General features: G+C 47.5%; 2 protein-coding genes across 2 annotated transcripts; both read left to right on the top strand.

Moving 5' to 3' along the window:
• The first annotated feature begins 9218 nt into the window (after window positions 1-9218).
• Window positions 9219-13074, top strand: LOC127342771 (protein QUIRKY). Its single transcript, XM_051368780.2, has one exon. It carries the CDS (start codon window positions 9632-9634, stop codon window positions 12914-12916), a length of 3285 nt encoding a protein of 1094 aa, XP_051224740.1. The 5' UTR covers window positions 9219-9631; the 3' UTR covers window positions 12917-13074.
• Window positions 13075-16461: 3387 nt separating this feature from the next.
• LOC127342770 (probable V-type proton ATPase subunit d) lies at window positions 16462-22469 on the top strand. The gene is made up of 10 exons (XM_051368779.2): window positions 16462-16845; window positions 17227-17347; window positions 17450-17557; window positions 17646-17748; window positions 17835-17915; window positions 18021-18106; window positions 18224-18283; window positions 18373-18421; window positions 19893-20027; window positions 22038-22469. Exons 1-10 carry the CDS (start codon window positions 16665-16667, stop codon window positions 22167-22169), a joined length of 1056 nt encoding a protein of 351 aa, XP_051224739.1. The 5' UTR covers window positions 16462-16664; the 3' UTR covers window positions 22170-22469.
• Window positions 22470-23277: the final 808 nt, after the last annotated feature.

Below are 23277 nucleotides of genomic sequence, written 5' to 3'. Positions count from 1 at the left end.
AAAACTAACGAATATAGTTTTCAGATTAAAATCAACATTTTGAAAAAATATTTGCGAAACATGCTTTGACATGTGATTTCCTAATCGTCTACGGAACTGAGGAGACTGAGACTGAGGAGTAGTTAATCTTGGGTAGTAGTTGTTAAGCCGAGCTGCCTAGAACCTTACCTAAATAAGATGCTGAGCTTCTAGAATGTTTAGCTTATTACTTCCGTTAGTATTTAAGTTGTTTCAAGTCGACTTAGAGTGTGAGTCGTGTCCTCACTGGTGCGATGAGGATATCGAAATGTTTGTACATTTTTGGCTTGTAATAATAAGTTTGTCATATTCAGATCCAAAATGTTTCTGTTGTACTACTCCGAGTGATGTAATATTTGTGAAGAAATACCTTTAAAATTAAGTATTATATCAACGATTTGTGTAATACAAAATGCATTGATATGATGGTTCCACACGGGAACAAAAATATAATATGAAAAGGCACTCAAGTAGGAGACACAGTAGCTAGTCGCAGGCTGGCCGGCTTCGGCTAGCTGCTTCGGAACTCCGTTGTTGGGCTGCTAGCTTGCTGCAATGCTGCCTTACGGGTTTTTTTGACACTAATACAGTAGGATAAGGCTCCCTACTATGATTTTTTTCATTCATAACATATCAATCCATAATTGCATGCCTTTCTTGAGGCTAGGCTTAGCTCTATGCATAGTCAAGGTAAAGAATGATTTAAATCTTTGTATGCATCTAATTGATCGATGTATCTCTTTAAAGATGGCATCATTTCTTTGTTCTCAGATGCTCAAGCAACCAATAATAAGAATTTCCATCATGAAACTGGTCGAATATCTTGTTTTAGCATCTTTAATCATGGTGATGCTCAGAGTTTAAGCTCCTCTGTTGTGGGGGCGAGCGGTGACAGGCAACTAGCAAATGAGGGGAGGCAGGGGTCTGGGGGAGGCCATGGGCGGGGTGAACTGTGGGTGGAGGTCGCGAGGGGCCAGACAGTGATGAGGATCGGAGGTCGTTGAATCCTAGAGGCACGGGTGGATAGATATCAGCAGCGACTGGTTTAGTCGTTGCTAGATTGTTCAAGTAGGACAAGCAGAAAACATTTATGGTCATTGGACCTAAAATCTAAATTGTAGAAGATAAAAACTTTTTTTCCCGGAAATTTGGGGTGGACTACGGCCACTGGCGGATCTAAAGCTAGCTACAGGGGTGCACAGGACACCCCTTACTCCCTCCGGTACAAATTAAATATCACAGCTTTGGTTAGATTTGGTCTAAATACAGATGTTTCTAGACACGTTTTAGCGTGTAGGTTCACTAGTTAAAAAAACTAAGACACTTAATTAGAAATGGAGGAAGTACATCTTAACACAAGTAGGTTACAAATACTGAAATCAAGGTCCATGGCTACACATTTGCCGCTTATCAAAAATGAATTTCGTAAGATATGGGGCAAAGTAGAGATTGTTGGCAATGTCCCTCTTTCACTCACTATTTCTCTGAAGATGAAGTTTCAAAATTTTACATTGCTAATTAAGAGAGAGTTTAAGTAGTTTATAAGGTGACATATAATCCCACTAAGTGAGCAGAAGAGAAGAAGTTCAGGGGCACTCCTCCTCCACCACCACTTGTCTCTCCACGCATCGCGCGTACATGCGTCGCGTTTCGTGAATCGAGCTAGACACCTATTTTATGGAAAATTAATTTTTTTGCATGGTGCACCAACGGAGTTGGGTACATGTTGGTGTGTCCATGCTCGACGCGCCAACACGTGGTGCTTCGGTCGGTGCCTCCCCTCACAGGCTATTTCAGGAGACGAAAGATATATCTAGATTGTTCTACTCGCTTTTATCTCTTTCCCTCGCGATCAGTTTCGTTAGCTGTGCTGCTCTCTAGACGTCTCCACCGTTGTGCTGCTCTCTAGACGTGTCCACCCGATGATTGTGTGCTCGACCGTTTAGAAGTGCATGCATCCAAAACCCCGTTCATTGAGTTCTTGCACCGGGAGACATATCATAAATTCATAATGTATTTGGGAAGGGTATCATCATGATTGTTGGCCTCTGTCCAAGTTCTTCATCGCGGACTTAATTCATCCTTGCTGGCTTACCGTTCTCCATCGCCGGCCTCAAAATATCCGGCTACTTCAACCACACCATGAGCGACAAGAACATCGATCATGGTGATGCTACGGTGGCGATCTTCCCAATAGCGATGTATGTGTTTCTGCTCTCTTTGCTTGCACTAGTTTTTGCTCTATAATCGTATATGCTAGATGTGCTTACTGTGTTGTACATGGATAACTCCGGCAGTGCATCCGTGATGTTGACTTTTCGTAATTAAACTCACGGCAAAATTCCTTAATAACCTAACCTAAGACATTGTGATTCAAAGTGTGAGACAAAAAACGGTCGTGGCCGACTAGATTTTCTGCTTCCATTTGCACACTCACGCACGTTTGTGTTTGCTTCAGCTCATCCACGCATGGATCACATCATGACGTACACTACACGAGCGGTCAGCTTATCTATATCCAGAAGTCAAGGCTCGTCGACGTGGCGCATCACGGCGTCCACGTCATGCATCGTTCGTTGGGAGGTATTCGGTGTGGCGCCTTTGTAGCCAGGAGTTTCCAGCACCATCATCCATGGCTTGCGTGTGCACTGCCGATTTCTTGCATTTCCCAGATATTTCTGAACCAAGATTTATTTAGTACGCAGCAAATCTTCCGCCCAGATCTTTCTGGAGCGAGATTTATATAGGGAAACGCTTAATATCCGGCGACCGATCGGCTGGAAAAGATCGGTCGTCCCAGGCAGCGCACGATGATTTTCCATCCGAACCTACACGCGCGCTTTTCTCGTTCTGACTAGTTCGCTAGTTGCTTCTTACGTGACTGGACCCCACACCAGCTCACAATTTACTGATTCGCTTCTAGTATGAACACAAGGCCATGGACCATGGTGCATGTGGCTTGCATGTAGTAGTACCTAAGAGAGGACATGACAGTATGACACCTGAGCTAACCCCTACGACGTGCCAGGCTCTTCAGCTAACTTTGGCTAGCTTCTTTTTTCCCTACAAGCCAAGCATGCATGTTTTGGAGGCCTAGCTTTTAGACTAGCACGCATCCACAGCTAAGCTTGTTTCAAGCCACTAATGCTCGGGCGCAGGTACGGTAATATTTTTTTTGTTATGTTTGATGTTAATTTTTATTGTAAATATATTGATAATATGTTGTAAATATACTTTTGGCATGGGAATTGTTGTTTTTTGGTTAAAACTGTTGCTGGCTATTTGTTGTGAACACCCAAATTATTTGTTGTTTTTTGTTGCTAAATATTGTTGTCAATATGTTGCTGATTTGTTGTTATTAATTTTTTGTAAATACCCAATTTTTTTCTTAAATTTGTTGAAAATACTTTACAGATTTGATGTAAATACATATTTTTTTGTAAATTTGCTGATAATTATTTGTTGTAAATACTTTACTAATTTATTGTAAATACGCATTTTTTTTAAAATTTGCTAATAATTATTGTTGTAAATACTTTACTAATTTATTGTAATATATTTTTGATAGGGACATCATTACTAATTATTATTAGTGTTGAAACTGTTTTTTTTGTCATAATCATTGTTAACTAATAAATTGACTTGAGCTGGGAAGAGCTAGTAGGGTGGGTACGTGTATATGCCGCGTTGATTAAATAAGACAAAACAGAGGGAGTATTGTTGTGAACACCTCGTCAGGATTATTTTTGTTGTAAACACCTTAGCTTCATTCACTTTTTGTTAGGGAGAGAAACAGTGAAAGCAAACACTGACCATTCACGAGACGTGTTGTATCCAACAGCTAGTTACTAGCTAGTCTAGCGCGATTTTTTTTTAAATAATACGAATTTTTTATTTAATTCGAGGAATAGCGCGCGATTTGAAAAAATTCGGAAACTGTGACCTGGTCGGTCAGCAGCCGACCGATCGGACAGCAGCGGGCCGATCGGCCAGCAGCTGACCGATTGCAGGCCGAGCGCAGGCGGGGGCAGGCCGACCAGCCTTGTCGGCCACTAGCAGGCCGATCGGCCGGTAGCCGGCCGACCGTGCATGCCGCACGCCTTTCCACGCCGCAGACGTTCGCAGCTGCCTCCCGTGTCCGTCTCCTTTTAATTTATGCGCCGCAGACGCTCGCAGCTGCACTGTTTTCTCTTCTTCCTTCCTCCTTTCTTCTTCCTTGCTCCTGCAGCACACGAAAATAGCTCGAAGAACTCTGCGTTTTTCGCAGATCCCCAGTGATTTAGCCAATAAAACTTCACCATTTTGCTGGTATTAGTTGAGGGAAGCCCGATCTACAGATGGGTTAGGGTTTGGAGGCGTTTGGTGGTGTTGTTTAGCAGCAATGGTGATGAAGTGGTGGAGGTTGGTGGTGGTGTAAGGGGCTGAGCTGCTGCTGTGGATTGGTGGTGGTGGTGAGCTGCTGCGTGCTGTTCGTGCTGCTGCTGTTGGAGAGGCTGCTCACGCTACAAGGGTAAACCCTAATCTTTGCATATTAGTGTTAACTGTGTAGGTTTATGTGGGCTGGTTGTAGTGTTAGTGTATGTATGTGCTTTGTAGTAGTTACGTTTGTTGATGTGGGCGGAATTTTTTTAGGTGAGCAAAGATGGCAGATGTAGTGAAGATAGTATTTTACTATGGTATGGGTAGTGTCCGATCAAATGAAATGGGAGTTGATCTGAGTGAGTTCAAATATGTAGAGATGAGTATGACTGCTCCTAGAACATGGACAATTGAGCAGGTGAAGGATTGGTTGACAGAATGTTTCGGCTTAATCTGAAGTGCATACAGTGGGTGTGCATGCATTGTGGACTAAGTCGGTATCAAACATTTTGTGGTATCTGAGGCCTGTAGATGATACCTCTAAGTGGGTGAGCTGGTTAAAAGGGTCTGAAAGGAGAGGAACTAACCCTGTGGCATTAGTTCTTCCGGTGGCGAAGGAGGTAGCGCCTCCTGAAGGCGGTTACAGTGGAGGAGGTGGTTACGAATCAGGTCAGAGCAGTCAAGCACCCGGCGGTGGCGGTGATTACGAGCCTGAACAGAGCAGCCATGGGGAAGATGTTTATAGTGGTCAGGGTGATGGTTACACAGGAGAAGACGGTGAGGTTGATGGTGACGAAGAAAATGGATACAGGCAGAATCAGATGGAAGAAGAAGATACAGAAGGTGAAACTGATGATGATGATTCCGATGATGCAGCTCTCTTCGCCTTGCTGCTAGGCTCAAAGATATCATCGTCGTCCTCACTCTCAACCGCCCACCGTGCTGGATATTTCAAATCCCTTTCCCTATCTTCTTCATTCTTCCATGTTAGTGACTTCCACTTCTCATTCAACCTGATAAGCTCACACCTTATCTCCCGTGGGCTGCGAGCAGGCATCTTCTTCACTGGCCACCCATAAGAATATTTCTCAAACTCCCTACCCACCTTACGCAGCAAGGCGTCGCCATCGATGAACTCCTCGAATGTGTCTACCTTACTCTCCGTCATCACTTTGCGGGCCTCGTCTAGAAGAGGCCCGGCCATGAATTCGTTGAAAAGATGGGGGGGATTCTTATATGGGGGATCCATCTTCTTCACAGAATACACTGAAACACAAGGAAACGGTTGGGGGTTTTTATAGGCTACAAGAGATGACTTTCGGCGGGAAGATTGAGCGGGAAAATTGGGCGGGAAAAAGTGGCGGCAGATTTCGGCGGGAATAAATGGCGGGAAAATTGGGCGCGAAAAATTGGGCGGGAATAAATGGCTCGAAAATTGGGCGCGAAAAATTGGGCGGCAAATTTCGGCGGGTAACACTTGAGCCAAAATTTCGGACACAACAATTTTGCGGCAAATTCATTTCACATTAATACTAAAACTGAAATAAAGATACATTGAAGCTGTAATTAAAATACGCCTTATCACTACAACGGAATTTAAGATACAATGACAAACTAAAACTGAAATTAAGATACATAGCTAGTACGACACATCACACTACTTTCCATGCGTCCACCGTGGCCATTTTCCAGACTTGTCGCCTCGTTCTTCTGCCGCTTGCGCCAAAGAGCCTCTTTCCCTTAGTCTCTTCCTTTCGCTTCACGAGCCTCCTGCGCACCTCTTCCTCTCGCAAACCTACGTGCAGCCTCATCATCCATCCTCTTCTGATTCACCTCGCGATTACGAGCTTGTTCCGCCCCTAAGTTTCTCAGATCTGCCTCTCTCGCTCTGCTTTTTCATTAGCACGAACCTTTTCCCAACGCTCCTCCTCAAAGAACGTTGCCCACGCACGCCGGTGTTTCTCCTCAACCTCCTGACGCGTCCAATCCGGCTGCTCCGTGTCTATCCAGTGAAACCATTTGCATAGGGGCGGGGGAGACTGCAACACAAACAATAACATTAAATCACATTCATAAATAAATTTATGCGAACATAAAATTATGTCGAAACATACCGGCGGCCTGGTGGACGACGAAGCTGAACTACGGGGTGGATCATGCTCATAGCTCGCACACATAAAAAATTTCATGCCGAACTGGTCGGAGAAATCCTCCACCTGCTTAACCTTAGCAAGACGGCCGCACCAACACCGCTCCGCAGTCACACCCGGGGGCAAACTTGCAACCTTCGCCTTCACCGGCCTTAACTCCTGGTCAGAGCACGGCACACTCATGATGGCTAAGGGTGAGCCAACAGAAAAAATAGAGAGATAGAAGCACTTGTGCAGCGATGAGTGTCGATGCCTGCTTTTATAGGGAAAAATCCGAGAGCGTGGCGGGAAAATATAGCGGGAGATGGTGGCGGGATAAATTTGGCGGGAGATGGTGGCGGGAAGAAGTGGCGGGATAAATTTGGCGGGAGATGTTGGCGGGAAGAAGTGGCGGGAAGGGTGGCGGCAAAGGGCGAGAGGGAAATACGGCGGTGTGAACGGGAGCGGAAGAAGATATGGCGGGAAAATAATGGGGAGAAGTGCCAGCAGATATCCCTAGTAATAAACCTAAACTAAATCCATGCAAGGGGTGGGGCTACAGCCAGCCGATCGGTCGGTAGCTGGCCAATTGGTCTGTAGCTGACCAATTGGTCAGCTATCGACCAATTACTTTCTAACTGTCACTCTCAATCGGCCGGCTACTGACCGATCGGTCAGTAGCTGACCGACCAGGTCACAGTTTCGGATTTTTTTCAAATCGCGCGCTATTCCTCGAATTAAATAAAAAATTCGTATTATTTAAAAAAAATTCGCCTAGTCTAGCAGGCTTGCTGCATGCGGTGCGGGAGGTGGGACGTGAAGACGCGACACGTCTGACTGGACAGCAGCATGCAGCAGCAGAGCGGGGCCCACGACCGATTTTTATCCCAAAATCAGCCGACCGACGCTTAGCACGACCCATTTATATAGCATCACGTACGTTTGCAGCTAATCTGCCGGTCACCGTCCTCTCTCTCTGTGAGTGAGTGACATCAGAATAGATTCTGCCTTTCTACACCGCGCACCACAAGCCTAGCCCATGAAATACTCATACGAGACTCTCGGAAATCTTATTTAGCGCGTCTCGTTTACGCGAACCGTGCATACCTGAATTGTTATATCTCATATGTTACTGTACTTAATTGCAAAATTGGACAACCATATATAAATTATCGGATTCAGCTAAGGGGAGAGGCTCCCGTCCTGCTTCCTACCTAGGGCGGCACCAGGGCCAACCCTACCCGCCACCAAAAGTTCCTTTGCACTGTGGATCCTCGCCGCGGCTAACGTTGGCCTCGTCTGCGGCGGTGGCAAGGCCCAGTGTCGAAGGAGCGGAGGGGGTGGGTGGGGGTGGGCGCTGATCGGGGCGACGGCGTTCAAGCATGAATGGGGCGGCGTGAGCACCTCCCGTCGAGCACGACAGCCGGGGCAGAGTCCTTTGGTTGAGGCGCCGACGTTGATCCAGTTCTTTGTCGATGCACTTCGGTGCAATCATGCGGAAAAGGCTTTCTATTGATTCTTGGGTCCCATCCAGATCCTCCGCCCTTGATCCGTCGACCTAGTCTTGGTGCATCTGGCGACCGGTGACAGCCGATGGTGTGGGGACTATCGGCCTGGCTTCGAATAAAGGGGGTTCGGTCGATCCTAGGATCCCTCTCACGCCATGAAGGGGGTCTCCTTGATGCATGTCTTCATTGATCTGACCGAAGTGTCGAGTTCTAAAAGGCTCCACCAACGAATCCAATGGACGACATGTTTTAAGATTGCCGGGTCGGATAGGATTCGGTCGCGCGTAACCATGTTTTTTCTGACTGTTTGGTTTCGGGGGGAGCGATGTGGAGCCTGCAGTATGTTACCATCATGGGACATGTTTTTAGTCCCATGTTGAAATCTGTTGTGAAGAATGGCAAGGAAGGTGAGATCTGAGAACTGGTATTGGTGGTTTGAGTCCTGGTAGCGATGATGTTTAGGCTTGGTGATTTGTGACTTGGAGCAGATTCATCGGCAAGTGAGAGCGATAACACGGGAGAAGTTTAGAGTCTAAACTTGCAGGGTGAAAATCCAAGATCTAGCTTTAGTTGGTTGTGTCGGGCAATGTCCTTGTTGAGGTATTGTTTTGTGAGCGCGAACTTTCTCGTGGCTGAAAACATATGATCTATGATCAGGACGGTGATGACGCTTGTGCTTAGTTTCCTTATTGGAGGCGGCGCTTTTGGAGAAGATAGATTTCTGGTGCTGTCTTGGTGATGTTTGGTTCGTTGTTACAAGAAATGGATCAATGTAGTGGGACTTTTCTTTTATGCATTTTTTTTCCAGTGTGCATCCGTATTGCCATTAGGGCACTACGTTGTTGCAGAGGCTAAATGTAATTGATATCTTCACGATATTAATATATATTTTTTATAAAAAATATTGTCAAATTTGCTAGGTTGTCTTAGGTCTTAGTTACCCCCAAAAAAATGTGTTAATTGAACTTAAAAAGGTGCAATTACAACAGAACCAAGTTGCATTTTTCTTCAAATTGCAATTACACTTTTTTCAGGTGATTATTAAGACGAAAATGTAAGTAAATTGAGACATTGATAAACCTATACATCGTGAACTTTTTGACGCGCCAAGCTGCGGCGCATGGAAGCAAATTAACCGCACGCGCGCGAGGGGAAGGCATCGCGGCTCTTGACGAAGGGCGACGAGGCGGTGTGACTGAACCAACATACGACAACGGCAGTAGCTGCGGCAACAAACAAAGCACATCACTCGTGCGAAAGTTCCCCCCAGAAAAGGAAGCAAGAGACAGATCAGATTCTACGGGAGCAAAGCGAGAGCTTCCATGTCAAGAGAGCCACCAACCTCAGAATAATCTCTCTCTCTTCCTCCACTCCCTCACTCTAGCTCCGATTCTCTCTCGGTAGCTCCATTCCATGGCCTTCTCCTCCGGAAGCGGAAAGCAAGCATACCACAGCACAGCACTAGGTAGCTACGTGCTCGATCCCTCCAAAAGCAAAAGCATTCGGAAACCACTCACCTCCACATCATAAGGAACCCTATTCCATTCGACCGCCACCTCCCGATCGCTTTCCCATCATCACCACCACGCGCGCGCCCATCTCCCCTCCCCTGCTTCCATGGCGGCCGGAGGGCCGCCGCCGACGGAGATGCCGCCTCCGGGGCCGCCGCCGATGGTGCGGAAGCTAGCCGTGGAGGTGGTGGACGCGCGCGACCTCGTGCCCAAGGACGGGCTCGGCACCTCCAGCGCCTACGCCGTCGCCGACTTCGACGGACAGCGGAAGCGCACGCGCACCGTGCCGCGCGACCTCAACCCGCAGTGGCACGAGCGCCTCGAGTTCGCCGTCCCCGACCCGCCCAGCATGCACGCTGAGTCGCTCGACGTCTCGCTCTACCACGACCGCCGCTTCAACCCCTCCGGCGGTGGCGGCGGCGGCGGCAAGAACAACTTCCTCGGCCGCGTCCGCATCTACGGCTCCCAGTTCTCGCGCCGCGGGGAGGAGGGCATCGTCTACTTCCCGCTCGAGAAGCGAAGCCTGCTCAGCTGGATCCGCGGCGAGGTCGGCCTCAAGATTTACTACTACGACGAACCAGCGGTGCCGCCGCCGCCGCCTGAGGAAAGGCCGCCCGAGGGAGCTGACAACGCGCCGCCACCTGAGGTCCCACCGGAAGAGCCCAAGGAGCTCCCGGAGGTCCCCGAGCCGACCGAGGCGGCCGTCGAGGTGCAGCAGCCACATATGCAGCCTCCGGTCATGATCGTGGAGGAAGCACCGATGCACGGTCCGCACGGCTCGATGATGCCACCGCCGATGCACGGCCACATGATGCCACCCATGCACGGGCCACACGGCCCGGTGATGCCGCCGATGCACGGGCCACACGGCCCTGGCCCGATGATGCACGGTCCACACGGCCCGATGATGATGCACGCTCGAATGATGCCGCCGCAACCGGAACCGGAGCCAGAGCCGGAGCAGCCGGGGCCGGATGGGGCGGAGCCGTACCCGCCTGAGGTGCGCAAGACGCGGATGGCTTCAAGCACGGAGCATGTCCGCATCCCAAGACACCCCAGCGGCGGCTTCGGGCCTGACTACTACACCGCCTCGCCTCGCGTCATATCCGGACGGTTCGTGTCCACCGGCGAGGCCGTCGAGCCGGTGCAGTCAACGTACGACCTGGTGGAGCCGATGCGGTACCTGTTCGTGCGCATCGTCAGGGTGCGCGGCATCCGCGCCTGCGAAGGCCCTTACGTCAAGATCCAGGCGGGGCCGCAATGCCTCCGGTCCCGCCCCGGCCGCGACCTCTCCGGCACCGGCAGTCCCGAGTGGAACCAGGTGTTTGCCGTCAGCCACGCCAAGCCAGAGCCGACGCTCGAGATATCCGTGTGGGACGGCCAGGCGCCCTCTCCTTCCGACGCCTTCCTCGGCGGCGTCTGCTTCGACCTCTCCGACGTTCCGGTCCGCGACCAGCCGGACGGCCCGCTGGCGGCGCAGTGGTATCGGCTCGAGGGCGGCGAGCCGGGCATGGTTACAGGGGACATCATGGTGTCGGTGTGGATCGGCACGCAGGCCGATGACGTGTTCCCAGAGGCGTGGAACACCGACGCGCCCTACGCCGCGTACACGCGCGCCAAGGTGTACCAGTCGCCCAAGCTCTGGTACCTGCGAGCGTCGGTCATCGAGGCGCAGGACCTGCGCGTGCCGACGCCGCCACCGGGACTGCCGTTCGACGTGCGTGTGAAGGTTCAGCTCGGGTTCCAGTCAGCGCGCACCCGTCGGTCCGTGGCCAGCAGCAGCGGCTCGGCGTTCGCGTGGGCCGAAGACCTCATGTTCGTCGCGTCCGAGCCGCTCGACGACACCCTTGTCCTGCTCGTCGAGGACCGATCGATGATCAAGGAGCCTGCTCTGCTCGGCCACGCCACCATCCCAGTGAGCTCCGTCGAGCAGCGCCTCGACGAGCGGCAGATCGTGGCGTCAAGATGGTTCAATCTCGAGGGCGGTATGGGTCATGGAGATGGCGGCGGCGATCAGCAGGGACAACCTCCAGGGTTCTACTCCGGCAGGCTGCACCTTCGGCTTTCCCTGGAAGGAGGGTACCACGTGCTCGACGAGGCAGCGCACGTTTGCAGCGATTACCGGCCGACGGCGAAGCAGCTGTGGAAGCCACCGGTGGGCGTGCTGGAGCTCGGCATTGTGGGAGCGTGCGGCTTGCTCCCCATGAAGACGAAGGGAGGATCCAAGGGCTCGACGGACGCCTACTGCGTGGCCAAGTACGGCAAGAAGTGGGTGCGCACGCGCACTGTGACGGACAGCTTCAACCCACGGTGGAACGAGCAGTACACGTGGCAGGTGTACGACCCGTGCACGGTGCTCACGGTGGCCGTGTTCGACAACTGGCGCATGTTTGCCGGCGCCGGCGACGACAGGCAGGACTACCGCATCGGCAAGGTGCGGGTGCGCGTGTCCACGCTCGAGAGCAACAGAGCTTACACGGCATCGTACCCGCTGCTCGTGCTGCTGCGCTCGGGGCTGAAGAAGATGGGCGAGGTGCAGCTCGCCGTGCGGTTCTCGTCGCCGGCGCATCTGCCGGACACCTGGGCCACGTACACGTCGCCGCTCCTGCCGCGGATGCACTACCTCCGCCCGATCGGCGTCGCGCAGCAGGAGGCGCTGCGGGGCGCGGCCGTGCGCACCGTGGCGGCGTGGCTGGCGCGCTCCGAGCCGCCGCTCGGCCCGGAGGTGGTGCGGTACATGCTGGACGCGGACGCGCACACGTGGAGCGTGCGGCGCGCCAAGGCCAACTGGTTCCGCATCATGGGGGTGCTCGCCTGGGCGGTCGGGCTGGAGCGGTGGCTGAACGGCGTTCGGCGGTGGCGCAACCCTTCCACCACCGTCCTCGTCCACGTGCTGTATCTCGTCCTCGTCTGGTACCCGGAGCTGGTGGTGCCCACGGCGTCCCTGTACGTGTTCCTGATCGGCGTGTGGTACTACCGGTTCCGGCCACGGGCACCAGCCGGCATGGACGCGCGGCTGTCGCAGGCCGACACGGTGGAGGGCGACGAGCTGGAGGAGGAGTTCGACGCCGTGCCGGCGCCCGACGTCCTCCGGCTACGGTACGAGAGGCTACGGACTCTGGCCGGGAGGGTGCAGCGTGTCATGGGAGACGTGGCGGCGCAGGGCGAGCGGCTGCAGGCGCTGGTGAGCTGGAGGGACCCGCGGGCAAGCCGGATCTTCGTGGGCGTCTGCCTCGCCGTCGCCGTGGCGCTGTACGCGATGCCGCCCAAGATGGTGGCCGTGGCGAGCGGGTTCTACTACCTCCGACACCCCATGTTCAGGGACCCAATGCCTGCGGCCTCCGTCAACTTCTTCCGCCGGCTGCCGAGCCTCTCGGACAGGATGCTCTGAGATTGGCTGGAAGCACGGGTGCATTCTTTTTTTTCCCTTCTGTTGCCGTAATAACGAGTGTGCAATAGGAATATCAGAGGAGAGCATAGGAATAACAGAATGATTGTATTCATAAACATATAGTATATAGAACACACAACAATGATACAGTAACAAAATTATGATTGTCGCAGCAATTGATACGCTTAAAACAGGCTTGTTGACCCTGTTCATCTTCATCGGGAGCAGTACTATACTATGTTTTGCTTCGACAATTTGGATGTGATAGGGAGGCTATTCTAACAGAGTTTCAGCTGCAATTCTTTATGACAGCTATCACTTGGCGTCGGAATTTCTAAAAGTTCAGTTTAAACACATTTTCCCTGAAGCAAATTCGGTTCCACATGAATTATAGTATAGACTAGCACGGGACTCACCAACATGGCTGGGAAGAGGAGGCTCCAGACTACATTGTACCTTTCCTGGTCAATGATGTGATGAATGAATAAAGGGTATGATTATGGTAAATAAAAAAACCTTAGGCAGTACTTCAATTGATCGGATATTCTAATCAAGCTGCATCAACATGCATGGAGCTAAGAAATTTAACAAAACGAAAAGCAATGGATATTTAGTCTCTAAATTGGAACCGGACGACATGCTTTTTTTCGACAAAGACCGGCCGACAGGCTTGCACTTGCACAGACCATGAACACAACAGTTCATTTTACCCAGGAAAAAGTCAATTCTAAACATTCAATTCGTAGTGGTTCGGCGAAATACACCCTGAACTCTAAATCCCTATCGTTTATACCTTAAACTTGAGAATTCCGGTCTAAATTAAACCCTAGAGTTGTTTGTTACACCGGACCACTACAAATTTAGGGTTTAAAATAGAATTTTTTTCCTTTTACCCAAGGGAACAAATACATGCACGGAGATCATTGGCATGGATATGGCAGCCGCGATCATGTCCAAATCCAGATTCCCCGTGGAGAGCAACTTTATGAAGCAAATCAGATACTAACCGAAGCACAACAGATTGTGACCCATGCATCGTCCATGGATCACACTGATTTACAGAAATATTCTATGGGAGGACGTGGGAGCAGCCGTTTGGTTCACTAGATGATTCCCCCCGTATTGCTGCGGAAATGTGTTGGTGCATCTTCAAAAAAGAGGGGAAAATTGTAATGTACAATATCAGTGTAGGTAGCACTATGGTATATCAGTTGTTTTTTCCACTATTTGCACACTTTCTTTTCCCCAATGACATGTAAAACCAAATCATTTTTTGCGGGTTAAACCAACTCACATTTGCATAAAAATGTCTTACTCCTTCTATCTAGGTAAGTGGATATGTCTTAAGTAAAAATGTATTAAGTTTGATAAAGATTATAACAAAAATGATAACAACACAATACTGCACCCGTTCATAATTACCTCGCTTTTTAGGTTTATTCAAAGTCAAAACTTCATAAAGTTTGACCAACTATCTAGGAAAAAATATCAACATACAAAATACAAAATGTAATACCTTTCCGCAGATGTCTCTTGTCAGCATATCTAGCACCAATTGAGATGGTGTTCATGTTGTACTCCCAGACAGAATCATGCCGGTCAGCCACTATCATTGCCTCCGACAAATCCTGGTTCCAAGAAGAGGGGATCGGATCCTCCCCCTCGTTGTCATCTGAATTACCAGATCCACCGGATTGATCTGAGTCAAGCTCAATCTCCACTCCATCCTCGTCTTTCTCGTCCATCATGTTTTGCATCTGCTCTTCTTCTTCCTCGCTATCAACCTCCGCACTACCATCATGACCATCAGCTGCATGGCTACTCTGCCGGGATTGAAAACTGCTGCCTCCAACATCATAACTTTGACTGCTCTGGCCTGGATGGAACTCACCCTCACATTCTTGGGAATTGACCTCCTTCGCCTCGGAAAGCATTAAGGCGATGTGGTGAGTTCCCCTGCGCTCGCACGCTTGTAACCAATGCACCCATTGAGAGGTCCGCTCAATCGGCTTCAACCGCTAGAAAATTTGGGTACTTGAGCTGCTCCACAAAGCATGCGCACCAACAGTGTATGCTTCGGGATTAAGCCCAAAATTCTCGGTCAACCACTCCTTCAACTGACTAACTCGCCATGTTTTTGGGTTTGACAGATGCAACTTCTCATACTGAAACTCGCTCAGATCAGCTCCCATCGAAGTTGTTCGGACCATGCCGTTACTGAAGTAAACAACAAATTTTACTTTATCTGACATATCTGCTCACCTATACAAATTACAGACTCATCAAAAAAATCTAGCACCTACACTCCTAAATAAATCAAAATCCTGCACCTACACTCCTAAATAAATATTTCTACCGGTACCTATATCAGTAACTAATCTGCGAAGCTAACGAACGCAGCATGCATGATTATACCATTTAATATCAGGAATTAGGGTTTACCCTTGAAGCGTGCCAAACACCTCCGTTAGCAGCACAGTTCCTCCACCACGCAACAGCTGCACCACCACGCAGCAGCACCACCACCAGCAGCAGCACCACCACCAGCTCATCCACCACTACCACCACCACCTACTCCAACAACACCTTCACCAAAACGCCTCAAAAACTAACCCATCTATAGATCAGGTGATTCTACAGCATTTGGTGGTCAAACTACAACAAATGGCTGGACAAATCGCTCACAAATGAGAGAAAATGCCGCTGGAGCTGAGAGCAAACGAGAGAGTGAGGAGATGAACTGAGAACAGAGGAAGAAGAGAGCGTCAGCTCGGTCGAATTAAAATAGGCGCCATGATTCGGAGTCAGGGAACCCGACTCGGGGTCAGGGAACCCGATTCCCTCTCCTCGGGATTCCTCAAACCGACAGCCGCTGCTCCTGCCCAGCCGAGAGGCCGACACGGCCCACGCGTGGCCGACATGCGCCACTCGGGTTCTACGACCCCGACTTTGGGCGGCAGGACGAGATTCCCTGCCACTCGGGTTTCTGAACCCCGATATTTAAAATTCGGGTTCGTGGATGGTGTATTATTCCTGTAAAAAGTAAAAAAACGAATATTATTTCTAGAATTAATAAAAAGTGTATTATTTTTAAAAAATCGCTTAGGCAACGCGGATCCGAAGTAATACATGCTCGCCATCCTTAGAGCTCTCGCATCGGTTTAATCAGATCGGAGGAAGTATTTTCTTAGATATTTCAAAAATTGTGTTTTCAAAATTATATATATTTAATATTATGAATGTTGATATTTTTTATTATATTTTCGGTCAAACTTTACAAACTTTAACCTTATCTAAATACAGAATGCGGGGTAATTATGAAGGGCCTACCAAGTTTCAAAAGTTTGAGTTATGAACAAATCCATATACCCGGACGAAAATCGAGTTCATAAAACAACGCATGTGCGAAGTTTTGTTTTCTAATCTGAATCGTTAATTGACGCATAATAAAAAAGTATAAACGGTTTAAAATTTCGTCTCCTGGCTGGCCTTGTCTCGTGCGCATCCGCACAGCCACCGGTGACGGTGGGGCGACGTGCCTAGCCCGGATCTCACAAGCAAAGCTGAGCCCCGCACGACCTTCCTCTCTGCCTCTGACGACTTCCCTTCCCTCTCATAAAATCTCCACCACATCCGCAGGCGCCAACTCTCTCCTGGATCTGCAACCACCAGCCTCCCGATCCCTCTCGCCGCGCCCCGGCGATCCGCTGCCACCACCGCCGAGAAACTTCGGCCGGCGACAGCTAAGATGTATTCCTGGGAGATGCTCTCCTTCAACATCCACGACGGCTTCCTGGAGGCCATCGTGCGGGGGAACCGCTCGGGACTCCTCACCGCCGCCGATTACAACAACCTCTGCCAGTGCGAGACCCTCGACGACATCAAGATGCACCTCTCCGCCACCGAGTACGGGCCATACCTCCAGAACGGTACGGATCGATTTCTCCCCAACTAGCGTGGATCTCCTCATGCTCCTCTTCATTGGGGTTGGTTGGATTGGGTGGTGCCGCCGTGCCGTGTGCTGCGATTCCTGATCCTGTCCATGCGGATTGCGATCTCGATCGCCCAATCGGGGATTTGGGGATTGTACGACTCACTCGTGCCCGGCTGTTCGTTCCTTCTCAATATAGAATACCCGTGCAATGCATTGTTATTGTTCTTTTTTTTTTCGCTTTGTCTGGGATCTCGGCATGAAAGCTCGTAATCCAGGCCTAGTGTTAAATACCCTGATTGATGCTCTCTTGTGCTATGGTATGATATAGTTGCTGTGTATGCTTGTTCTGATAAAACTCTACTCTGATCAATTGCAGAGCCTTCTCCATTGCACACAACAACAATTGTGGAGAAGTGCACTCTTAAGCTGGTTGATGAATACAAACACATGCTGTGCCAGGCCAATGAACCTCTGTCTACATTCCTACAGTACATAACGTAAGTGATGCTATCATACCTTCTCTTTCTTTTGCACACACCAACATATCAAACTCTAGTGCAGTGAAGAGCTTGTTCATGATGGGATAATGTTTTCCACAGGTATGGGCACATGATTGATAATGTTGTCCTTATTGTTACTGGGACATTGCATGAAAGAGATGTTAACGAACTGTTGGAGAAATGCCATCCATTGGGCATGTTTGACAGGTATTCTTGTGCTTCCTTTCTCGCTTCTCTCAAATGGGACATCTATCAAAATACTTACTCTTCATTTTCTTTTCTTTTCAATCAACAGCATTGCATCACTTGCAGTTGCTCAAAATATGCGTGAGCTTTACAGATTGGTTCTAGTTGATACTCCCTTAGCACCCTACTTCTCAGAGTGCATTACGTCTGAGGTAAAAACTTCGCTACCATTTGTGCTGTCTAATACTGTTGAAACAGTAAGTATACCCTGTATGAGAGCTTTACCTGTATTATGCAGGATTTGGATGACATGAATATTGAAATCATGAGGAACACACTCTACAAAGCTTATCTTGAGGATTTTTACAAATTTTGCGCGGTAGGTACTCAAATATGATGGCTTCTACAATGTTTTTTTTTACTAAACGCTTTTTTTCCCCCTCTAATTTTGTTTTGTTTCTACTAAATAACTTCTTCACAACAGAAACTAGGTGGTGCAACAGCTGAGATTATGTGTGATCTCCTTTCATTTGAAGCTGACAGAAGAGCTGTTAACATTACAATAAACAGGTAAAAAACTAAACATTCCATTTTTTGAGTTGACATATTTCACTTGTGTGTGATCATATCTCCATGTTTTCCCCTTAACGTCTGACCGTCTTAATTTCCCTGTCATGTTTTTTTCAGTATCGGGACTGAGTTAACTAGAGATGACCGCCGGAAGCTATACTCCAACTTCGGTTTATTGTAGGTTTCAATGAAAAATAACACTGGCAATACTTTTAGTTAAAACATGTCTATGCTGCATGTGGGTTATATTATTTTGATTTTTCCAGGTCTCCATATGGTCATGAAGAGCTGGCTGTCTGTGAAGATGTTGACCAGGTTTATCTCTAGTTATGCTTTTGAGTTCAGTGTCTGCTACGCACATATTTTCAGTTGATTATAGATGGAAGTACAATGCCATTTCGTTATATTGCTCAGTATTTCAGTCTTATATTCTGTTATTATGGTTATTCCATTATAAAATCTTTCTTCCAAGTGTTTGTGATAGGACCATTGATTATAAGTGGCGCCTTTAAATATACTACTTGCCCAGATGAGCGCTTCCTCCTTAAGAATAGAGAAGCTTCATATTTACCAGCCATCTTGGTCAACACAAATGGGGACACTGCTTGCGGGTGATTTTAAAAGTGCGGGTTTAAAAAATGGAGGGGGGAGGGTTTTTTTTGGAGATTCTGTGTTGACCCAGTTACAAAGTTGTATACTTGTATTATGTAAATTTAAACATGTACGTAAAGACAGAGCAAATGAAAAAAGATGGGTAGCCTGGCTAACGCAACCCTAGGCAGGGACTTCCTTACATAGACTGGTCAATCCCAAAAGCCCTCCTTTTGTACCCCTTGTACATGCTTGCAAGACTGCTGTGGAAACTGTGCTGCTCAAGTCACCGCTTCCATCTCTACACCTTCTCTGTTTTTTTGTTAGAATTTCTTGTTATCTGCCTAATCCTCAAGCTGCCTTGTCGTTTGAGTGGACTGCTACTTTGCCTCAGCTGCAGATTTTATGTGTTGATAGTTGTTGGGCAAAGTTGTCTGTGTACCTCTTGTTAACGAATGTGGACGGTCAGTTAAGCCTCTGTTAATTTGCCTGCAAGTTTTGGCTGCCAATGTTCATAAGGGTGAATCGATCCTGGGTGAGGGGACACTGTATCGACCAGTGTTCCTGGCTTATCTGTGAAGCGTAGTATTCCATGGAAGAGGCTTTTGTGGCATACATTTTATGTGTGATGGGCATACATGAAACATGGCTTAGTGACTGCTCTTCTATATCAGCTGTAGTATGAATCGTTTGGCCAAGACATTATGCAGTCATTTTCTCAGTATAATATCATATGGTTCTTTTCTCGTACAAAAAACATTGTCACATGGTTCTTATGAAATTGCCTATGGGGGATACTTATTCTGCAAGCATATATGCCAGACTATATGTTTATCTTTTTGTGTATATCAGAACTTGGAAAGCCAACATTTTAGCCAACAGTAACACACAGTTTATTGCTGGTCCTATTTCGTTGGCTCAATGGGCACATAATTATTCTTTGCTCTCACCCCTTTGTCTCTCTTGTTAGGATAACCATCTTTTTTTCCTGTTCTGATTCATGCTCTCTACTATGCATTGTAGTATTATATGTGATACTACACTTTCAAAATTCTCACTGGAAAGTTAAGTGTTTTTTTTTTGTTGCGAGGTACCCTAGAATTTAGACCAGTTGCCTCGTCGTAAAAGTGAAATATGTGCCAATGCATTAGTTAATCTGGCTGCTGCTAACACCTTTTCCATGGTCATCCTGTAGGTGCGTGGTGTAATGGAAAAGTATCCTCCATACCAGTCTATTTTTGCCAAGATATCATATGGCGAAAGCCAGATGTTGGATAAGGCCTTTTACGAGGAGGAAGTGCGGAGGCTGTGCCTGTCATTCGAACAACAGGTACAATTTCTTAGGTTTATCTTAGATGAAGGTTTACACAAGCTACTTCTGTATATGCACTATCTGATTGGAATAATAACAGATGGTCAAAATGTAAGAGATCCAATCTTGTACGTTGGATATACTAGTATGTAGAACGTGCTCTGCACGTTAACAAATAAAATTGAAGAGTGCAACTTATTTTAAACATCATATATTATGGAGTAAACGTCTAATTACACAAGACTTTGAAAACAAAGGGCTCTACCAAATTACTTGAGTTGTCATGCTATATAGTCAATTGAATTTATGACCTATTTCTTAGTTTTAAGATCAAACATATTATTAGTGTTTTTTAATAAAGTTTACATGCATGTGACATGTTATTGTATTTTAAGTTATAATGTGAAAATTGTTTTAGAATAATCAAAATATGCAAGTAAAAAAATAGATGGAATACCTTCAGATTATACCAAATGCTCCAAGTCCAGCAAAACATGTATGTACACATTCATGAAATATAGGATCGTAATAGTAAAAATACACGCTATGAATTTCTGCAAAAACGTGTTTTGGGTCATGATAAATCAGATTATACACACCATAAATTCTGTATGGATGGCTCAACATCATTATTAGTTCTTATGATCACATATAAGAGAATTGGACTATCTATGGAATTTTAACTGGGTGAATTATCTTTCGTTAGTTTCAAATCGGACATGCAAAGTTTTCAATCATTTGTGAAAATACGAATAAAGAATAAAGGGCAGCGCTGTGAATGTCCTGTTGATTGTGAAGTTCACATAACTTTTGAAGTGTTTTAGTTATTGCACATTTCGTACTTAATTAGTTTTATATCTAAGCGTTAGTTCCGAAATAATTTTGGTGGCCTACCAGACCTCTGAGATTGTCGGCAGGCAGCAGCAGTAGCATTTTTTTTTATTCTACAGCATTGGATAAGATGTTCTAGATCAATCACCACAGTACCACACGATTCCCACAGCATCCTAGGCGAGCACACATGCTTCTGGAAAAATAATTTAGCTCCCACTCTTGTTCACACTACACACCACTGGTACAGAGCAGACTTGCTGCGTGTGGCAGGGATGAATCCCATGCTTGTGAGCCGTCAGATTCTTATCCTTGATAATGAATAAAGGTAGATGTATGCCTGGTATATCACTCTAGGGTTGTTTTGGCGGGAAACATTAGAGGGAGGTGGTAAATCCAAATTGAAAACTGCTACACTATAGTGTAGAGATAGAGACAATACTAGTTTGTTATAAGGTCGATTATACTCTCTAAAGATTAGTAGTAAACAAGAACTACCGGTAGACTGGTTTAGTTAAGATCTCAAATATGCTCAGCCACCTGCAGTACTGATGCAAGCATACATGTAAACCTGTGCATGCTGGCTTCTGCCGATCCTCAACCCTGCCTGTGTGCAGCAGTTTGAATTGGACTGGCCTGGTTTAGATAGAGGGGATTTGTCGGTCTGGTGCAGGGTGATCAAACAGTGGTAGTTGGTTGGGAGCGAGGGAGCGAGGGAGGGAGGGAGGGAGGGAGGGAGGGAGGGAGGGAGGGAGAGAGGGAGAGAGGGAGAGAGAGAGAGAGAGAGAGAGAGTTTTTGCATGTGGTTTGAATCCGAAAACCATTGAACCCAGCGTGAACCGTTCATCCGGTCTGGTGCGGACTAGGCCGTTGTTTTAGCTGGTTTGAACTCGAACCATGAACTGGCTTTACATACATGCTTGTAAATATGCACTAACAAGACACTACTTTACACTTGATTCTATTGATACGTCTCAACTTCTTACAAATGTTTGAACAACGTTTGAACGCTATGCTCAGCCCACCCAGGATCTGAGTCTTGGTGCTCCGTAGTTCTTCTAAATAGAAACGCCACAGGTGCTAGTGCCTATTGATTGACTTGTTTTGTTCGAAAAAACTTGTGAGCGCTGTGCCACTATTGCAGACCTGACTCATAGAATTGGGGGTGTAATCTCTGATGTTTTCTCGTTTGTGCAGTTCCACTATGCTGTTTTCTTTTCATACATGAGGCTGCGAGAGCAGGAGATAAGAAACTTGATGTGGATCTCAGAATGCGTCGCCCAGAACCAGAAGAACAGGGTCCATGACAGCGTCGTGTTCATCTTTTAATATCCTTCTGCTACTATGCATATGGTTGTACAGAAGGCCTGCTTTGATAATGGCACAATCGATCGTACTTGTTACAAACTCAGGGTTTGTTATTCTTCTGTTCCTCTTTCTACGCGGCTGAAAAGCTAGACCTGGAGTAATGTATCATTATTTGTTTCCTTAGTAAAATAAAGGCGCGATTGTCCGGTAAACTAAATAAATCTCGTCTATTTTCGCAGCGGGTAGCACTATTTGTGCAGTTTGTTTGCAATGTACATCAAGATATCATCAAATGGTTTGTTGGCAAGGTCCTAGTTTCAACTTTTGGTGTATTATTTTCTGTAAACTTCTACATTTGTATGCTAGAACTGTGCAAAAAAAAGTGCGAAAAACATGTGTGCTTTGTGGAAGGAAATGTGAACCTATCTTTTAAAACAGCACTACATGTGCTCTTAGAGAAAAGCAAAATAGCCAATCTACACGCGTGGGTAGCTGCGCGCTAAAAACCTGCACACGTTAGTATAACTTTTGCGCACAGGTGGAGGATTTTTTTTCTCACGGAAAAGTTATAGCTGTGAGAAAAAAATCCAAAAAATCCAAAAAATCCTCCAGCTGCACGCAAAAGTTGTATATACTGAGCAAAATTACCTCTGGGTTCTGGCGGTTGTGTTTTGGTCGCTTCCCTTCCTCTCCGGTCGTGGTGGGCAGATGTTGATAGTGTTTTTAGGAGTAATGGTCTAGTTTATGCCCTTGCTTGCAGGGGGGGTTGCTGATGCTAACGAGAGGCTTGTGGAGTCCAAACTGGTTGTGTGGCTTCGATCGCCACTACTTCGTGGCGTGGCAGCATGAATAGGCTGTTCTTGGAGTGGGGCGGTGTTGACTGTTGCGTTCTTGCAAAAAAACGATGGGGGATCCGGCTGCTAGAAGGGTGGGGTGGTGCTGGCCCCGGATCCGGGGCTGAAGAGGTTTAGAGGACTCCTCCAGCCAATGCTCCTTATTGGGCTGATCGTATGGGGCTGGTAGCTATCGTGGCTCATCAACACCTTATGACTAGATGTTTCGTTAGCATTGAGAATGGACCAAGTGCTGATGCTTTTCTTTTCTGGCAACAACGAAAGACGTGCATGTT

Source organism: Lolium perenne, chromosome 3 (genome assembly GCF_019359855.2).
Source record: "Lolium perenne isolate Kyuss_39 chromosome 3, Kyuss_2.0, whole genome shotgun sequence".
Taxonomy (NCBI): domain Eukaryota; kingdom Viridiplantae; phylum Streptophyta; class Magnoliopsida; order Poales; family Poaceae; genus Lolium; species Lolium perenne.
The sequence above is the reverse complement of the archived record's forward strand: the minus strand, read 5'-3'. Positions and strand labels throughout refer to the sequence as shown.

What these genes read in the sequence shown, in the direction of transcription:
- LOC127342770 (XM_051368779.2), top strand. Translation starts at nt 16,665, where the DNA reads ATGTATTCCTGGGAGATGCTCTCCTTCAACATCCACGACGGCTTCCTG. An exon ending in CCATTGGGCATGTTTGACAG is followed by an intron (nt 17,558 to 17,645) that starts GTATTCTTGTGC and finishes TTCAATCAACAG; the next exon opens with CATTGCATCACTTGCAGTTG. An exon ending in ATTTTTACAAATTTTGCGCG is followed by an intron (nt 17,916 to 18,020) that starts GTAGGTACTCAA and finishes TCTTCACAACAG; the next exon opens with AAACTAGGTGGTGCAACAGC.
- LOC127342771 (XM_051368780.2), top strand. Translation starts at nt 9,632, where the DNA reads ATGGCGGCCGGAGGGCCGCCGCCGACGGAGATGCCGCCTCCGGGGCCG.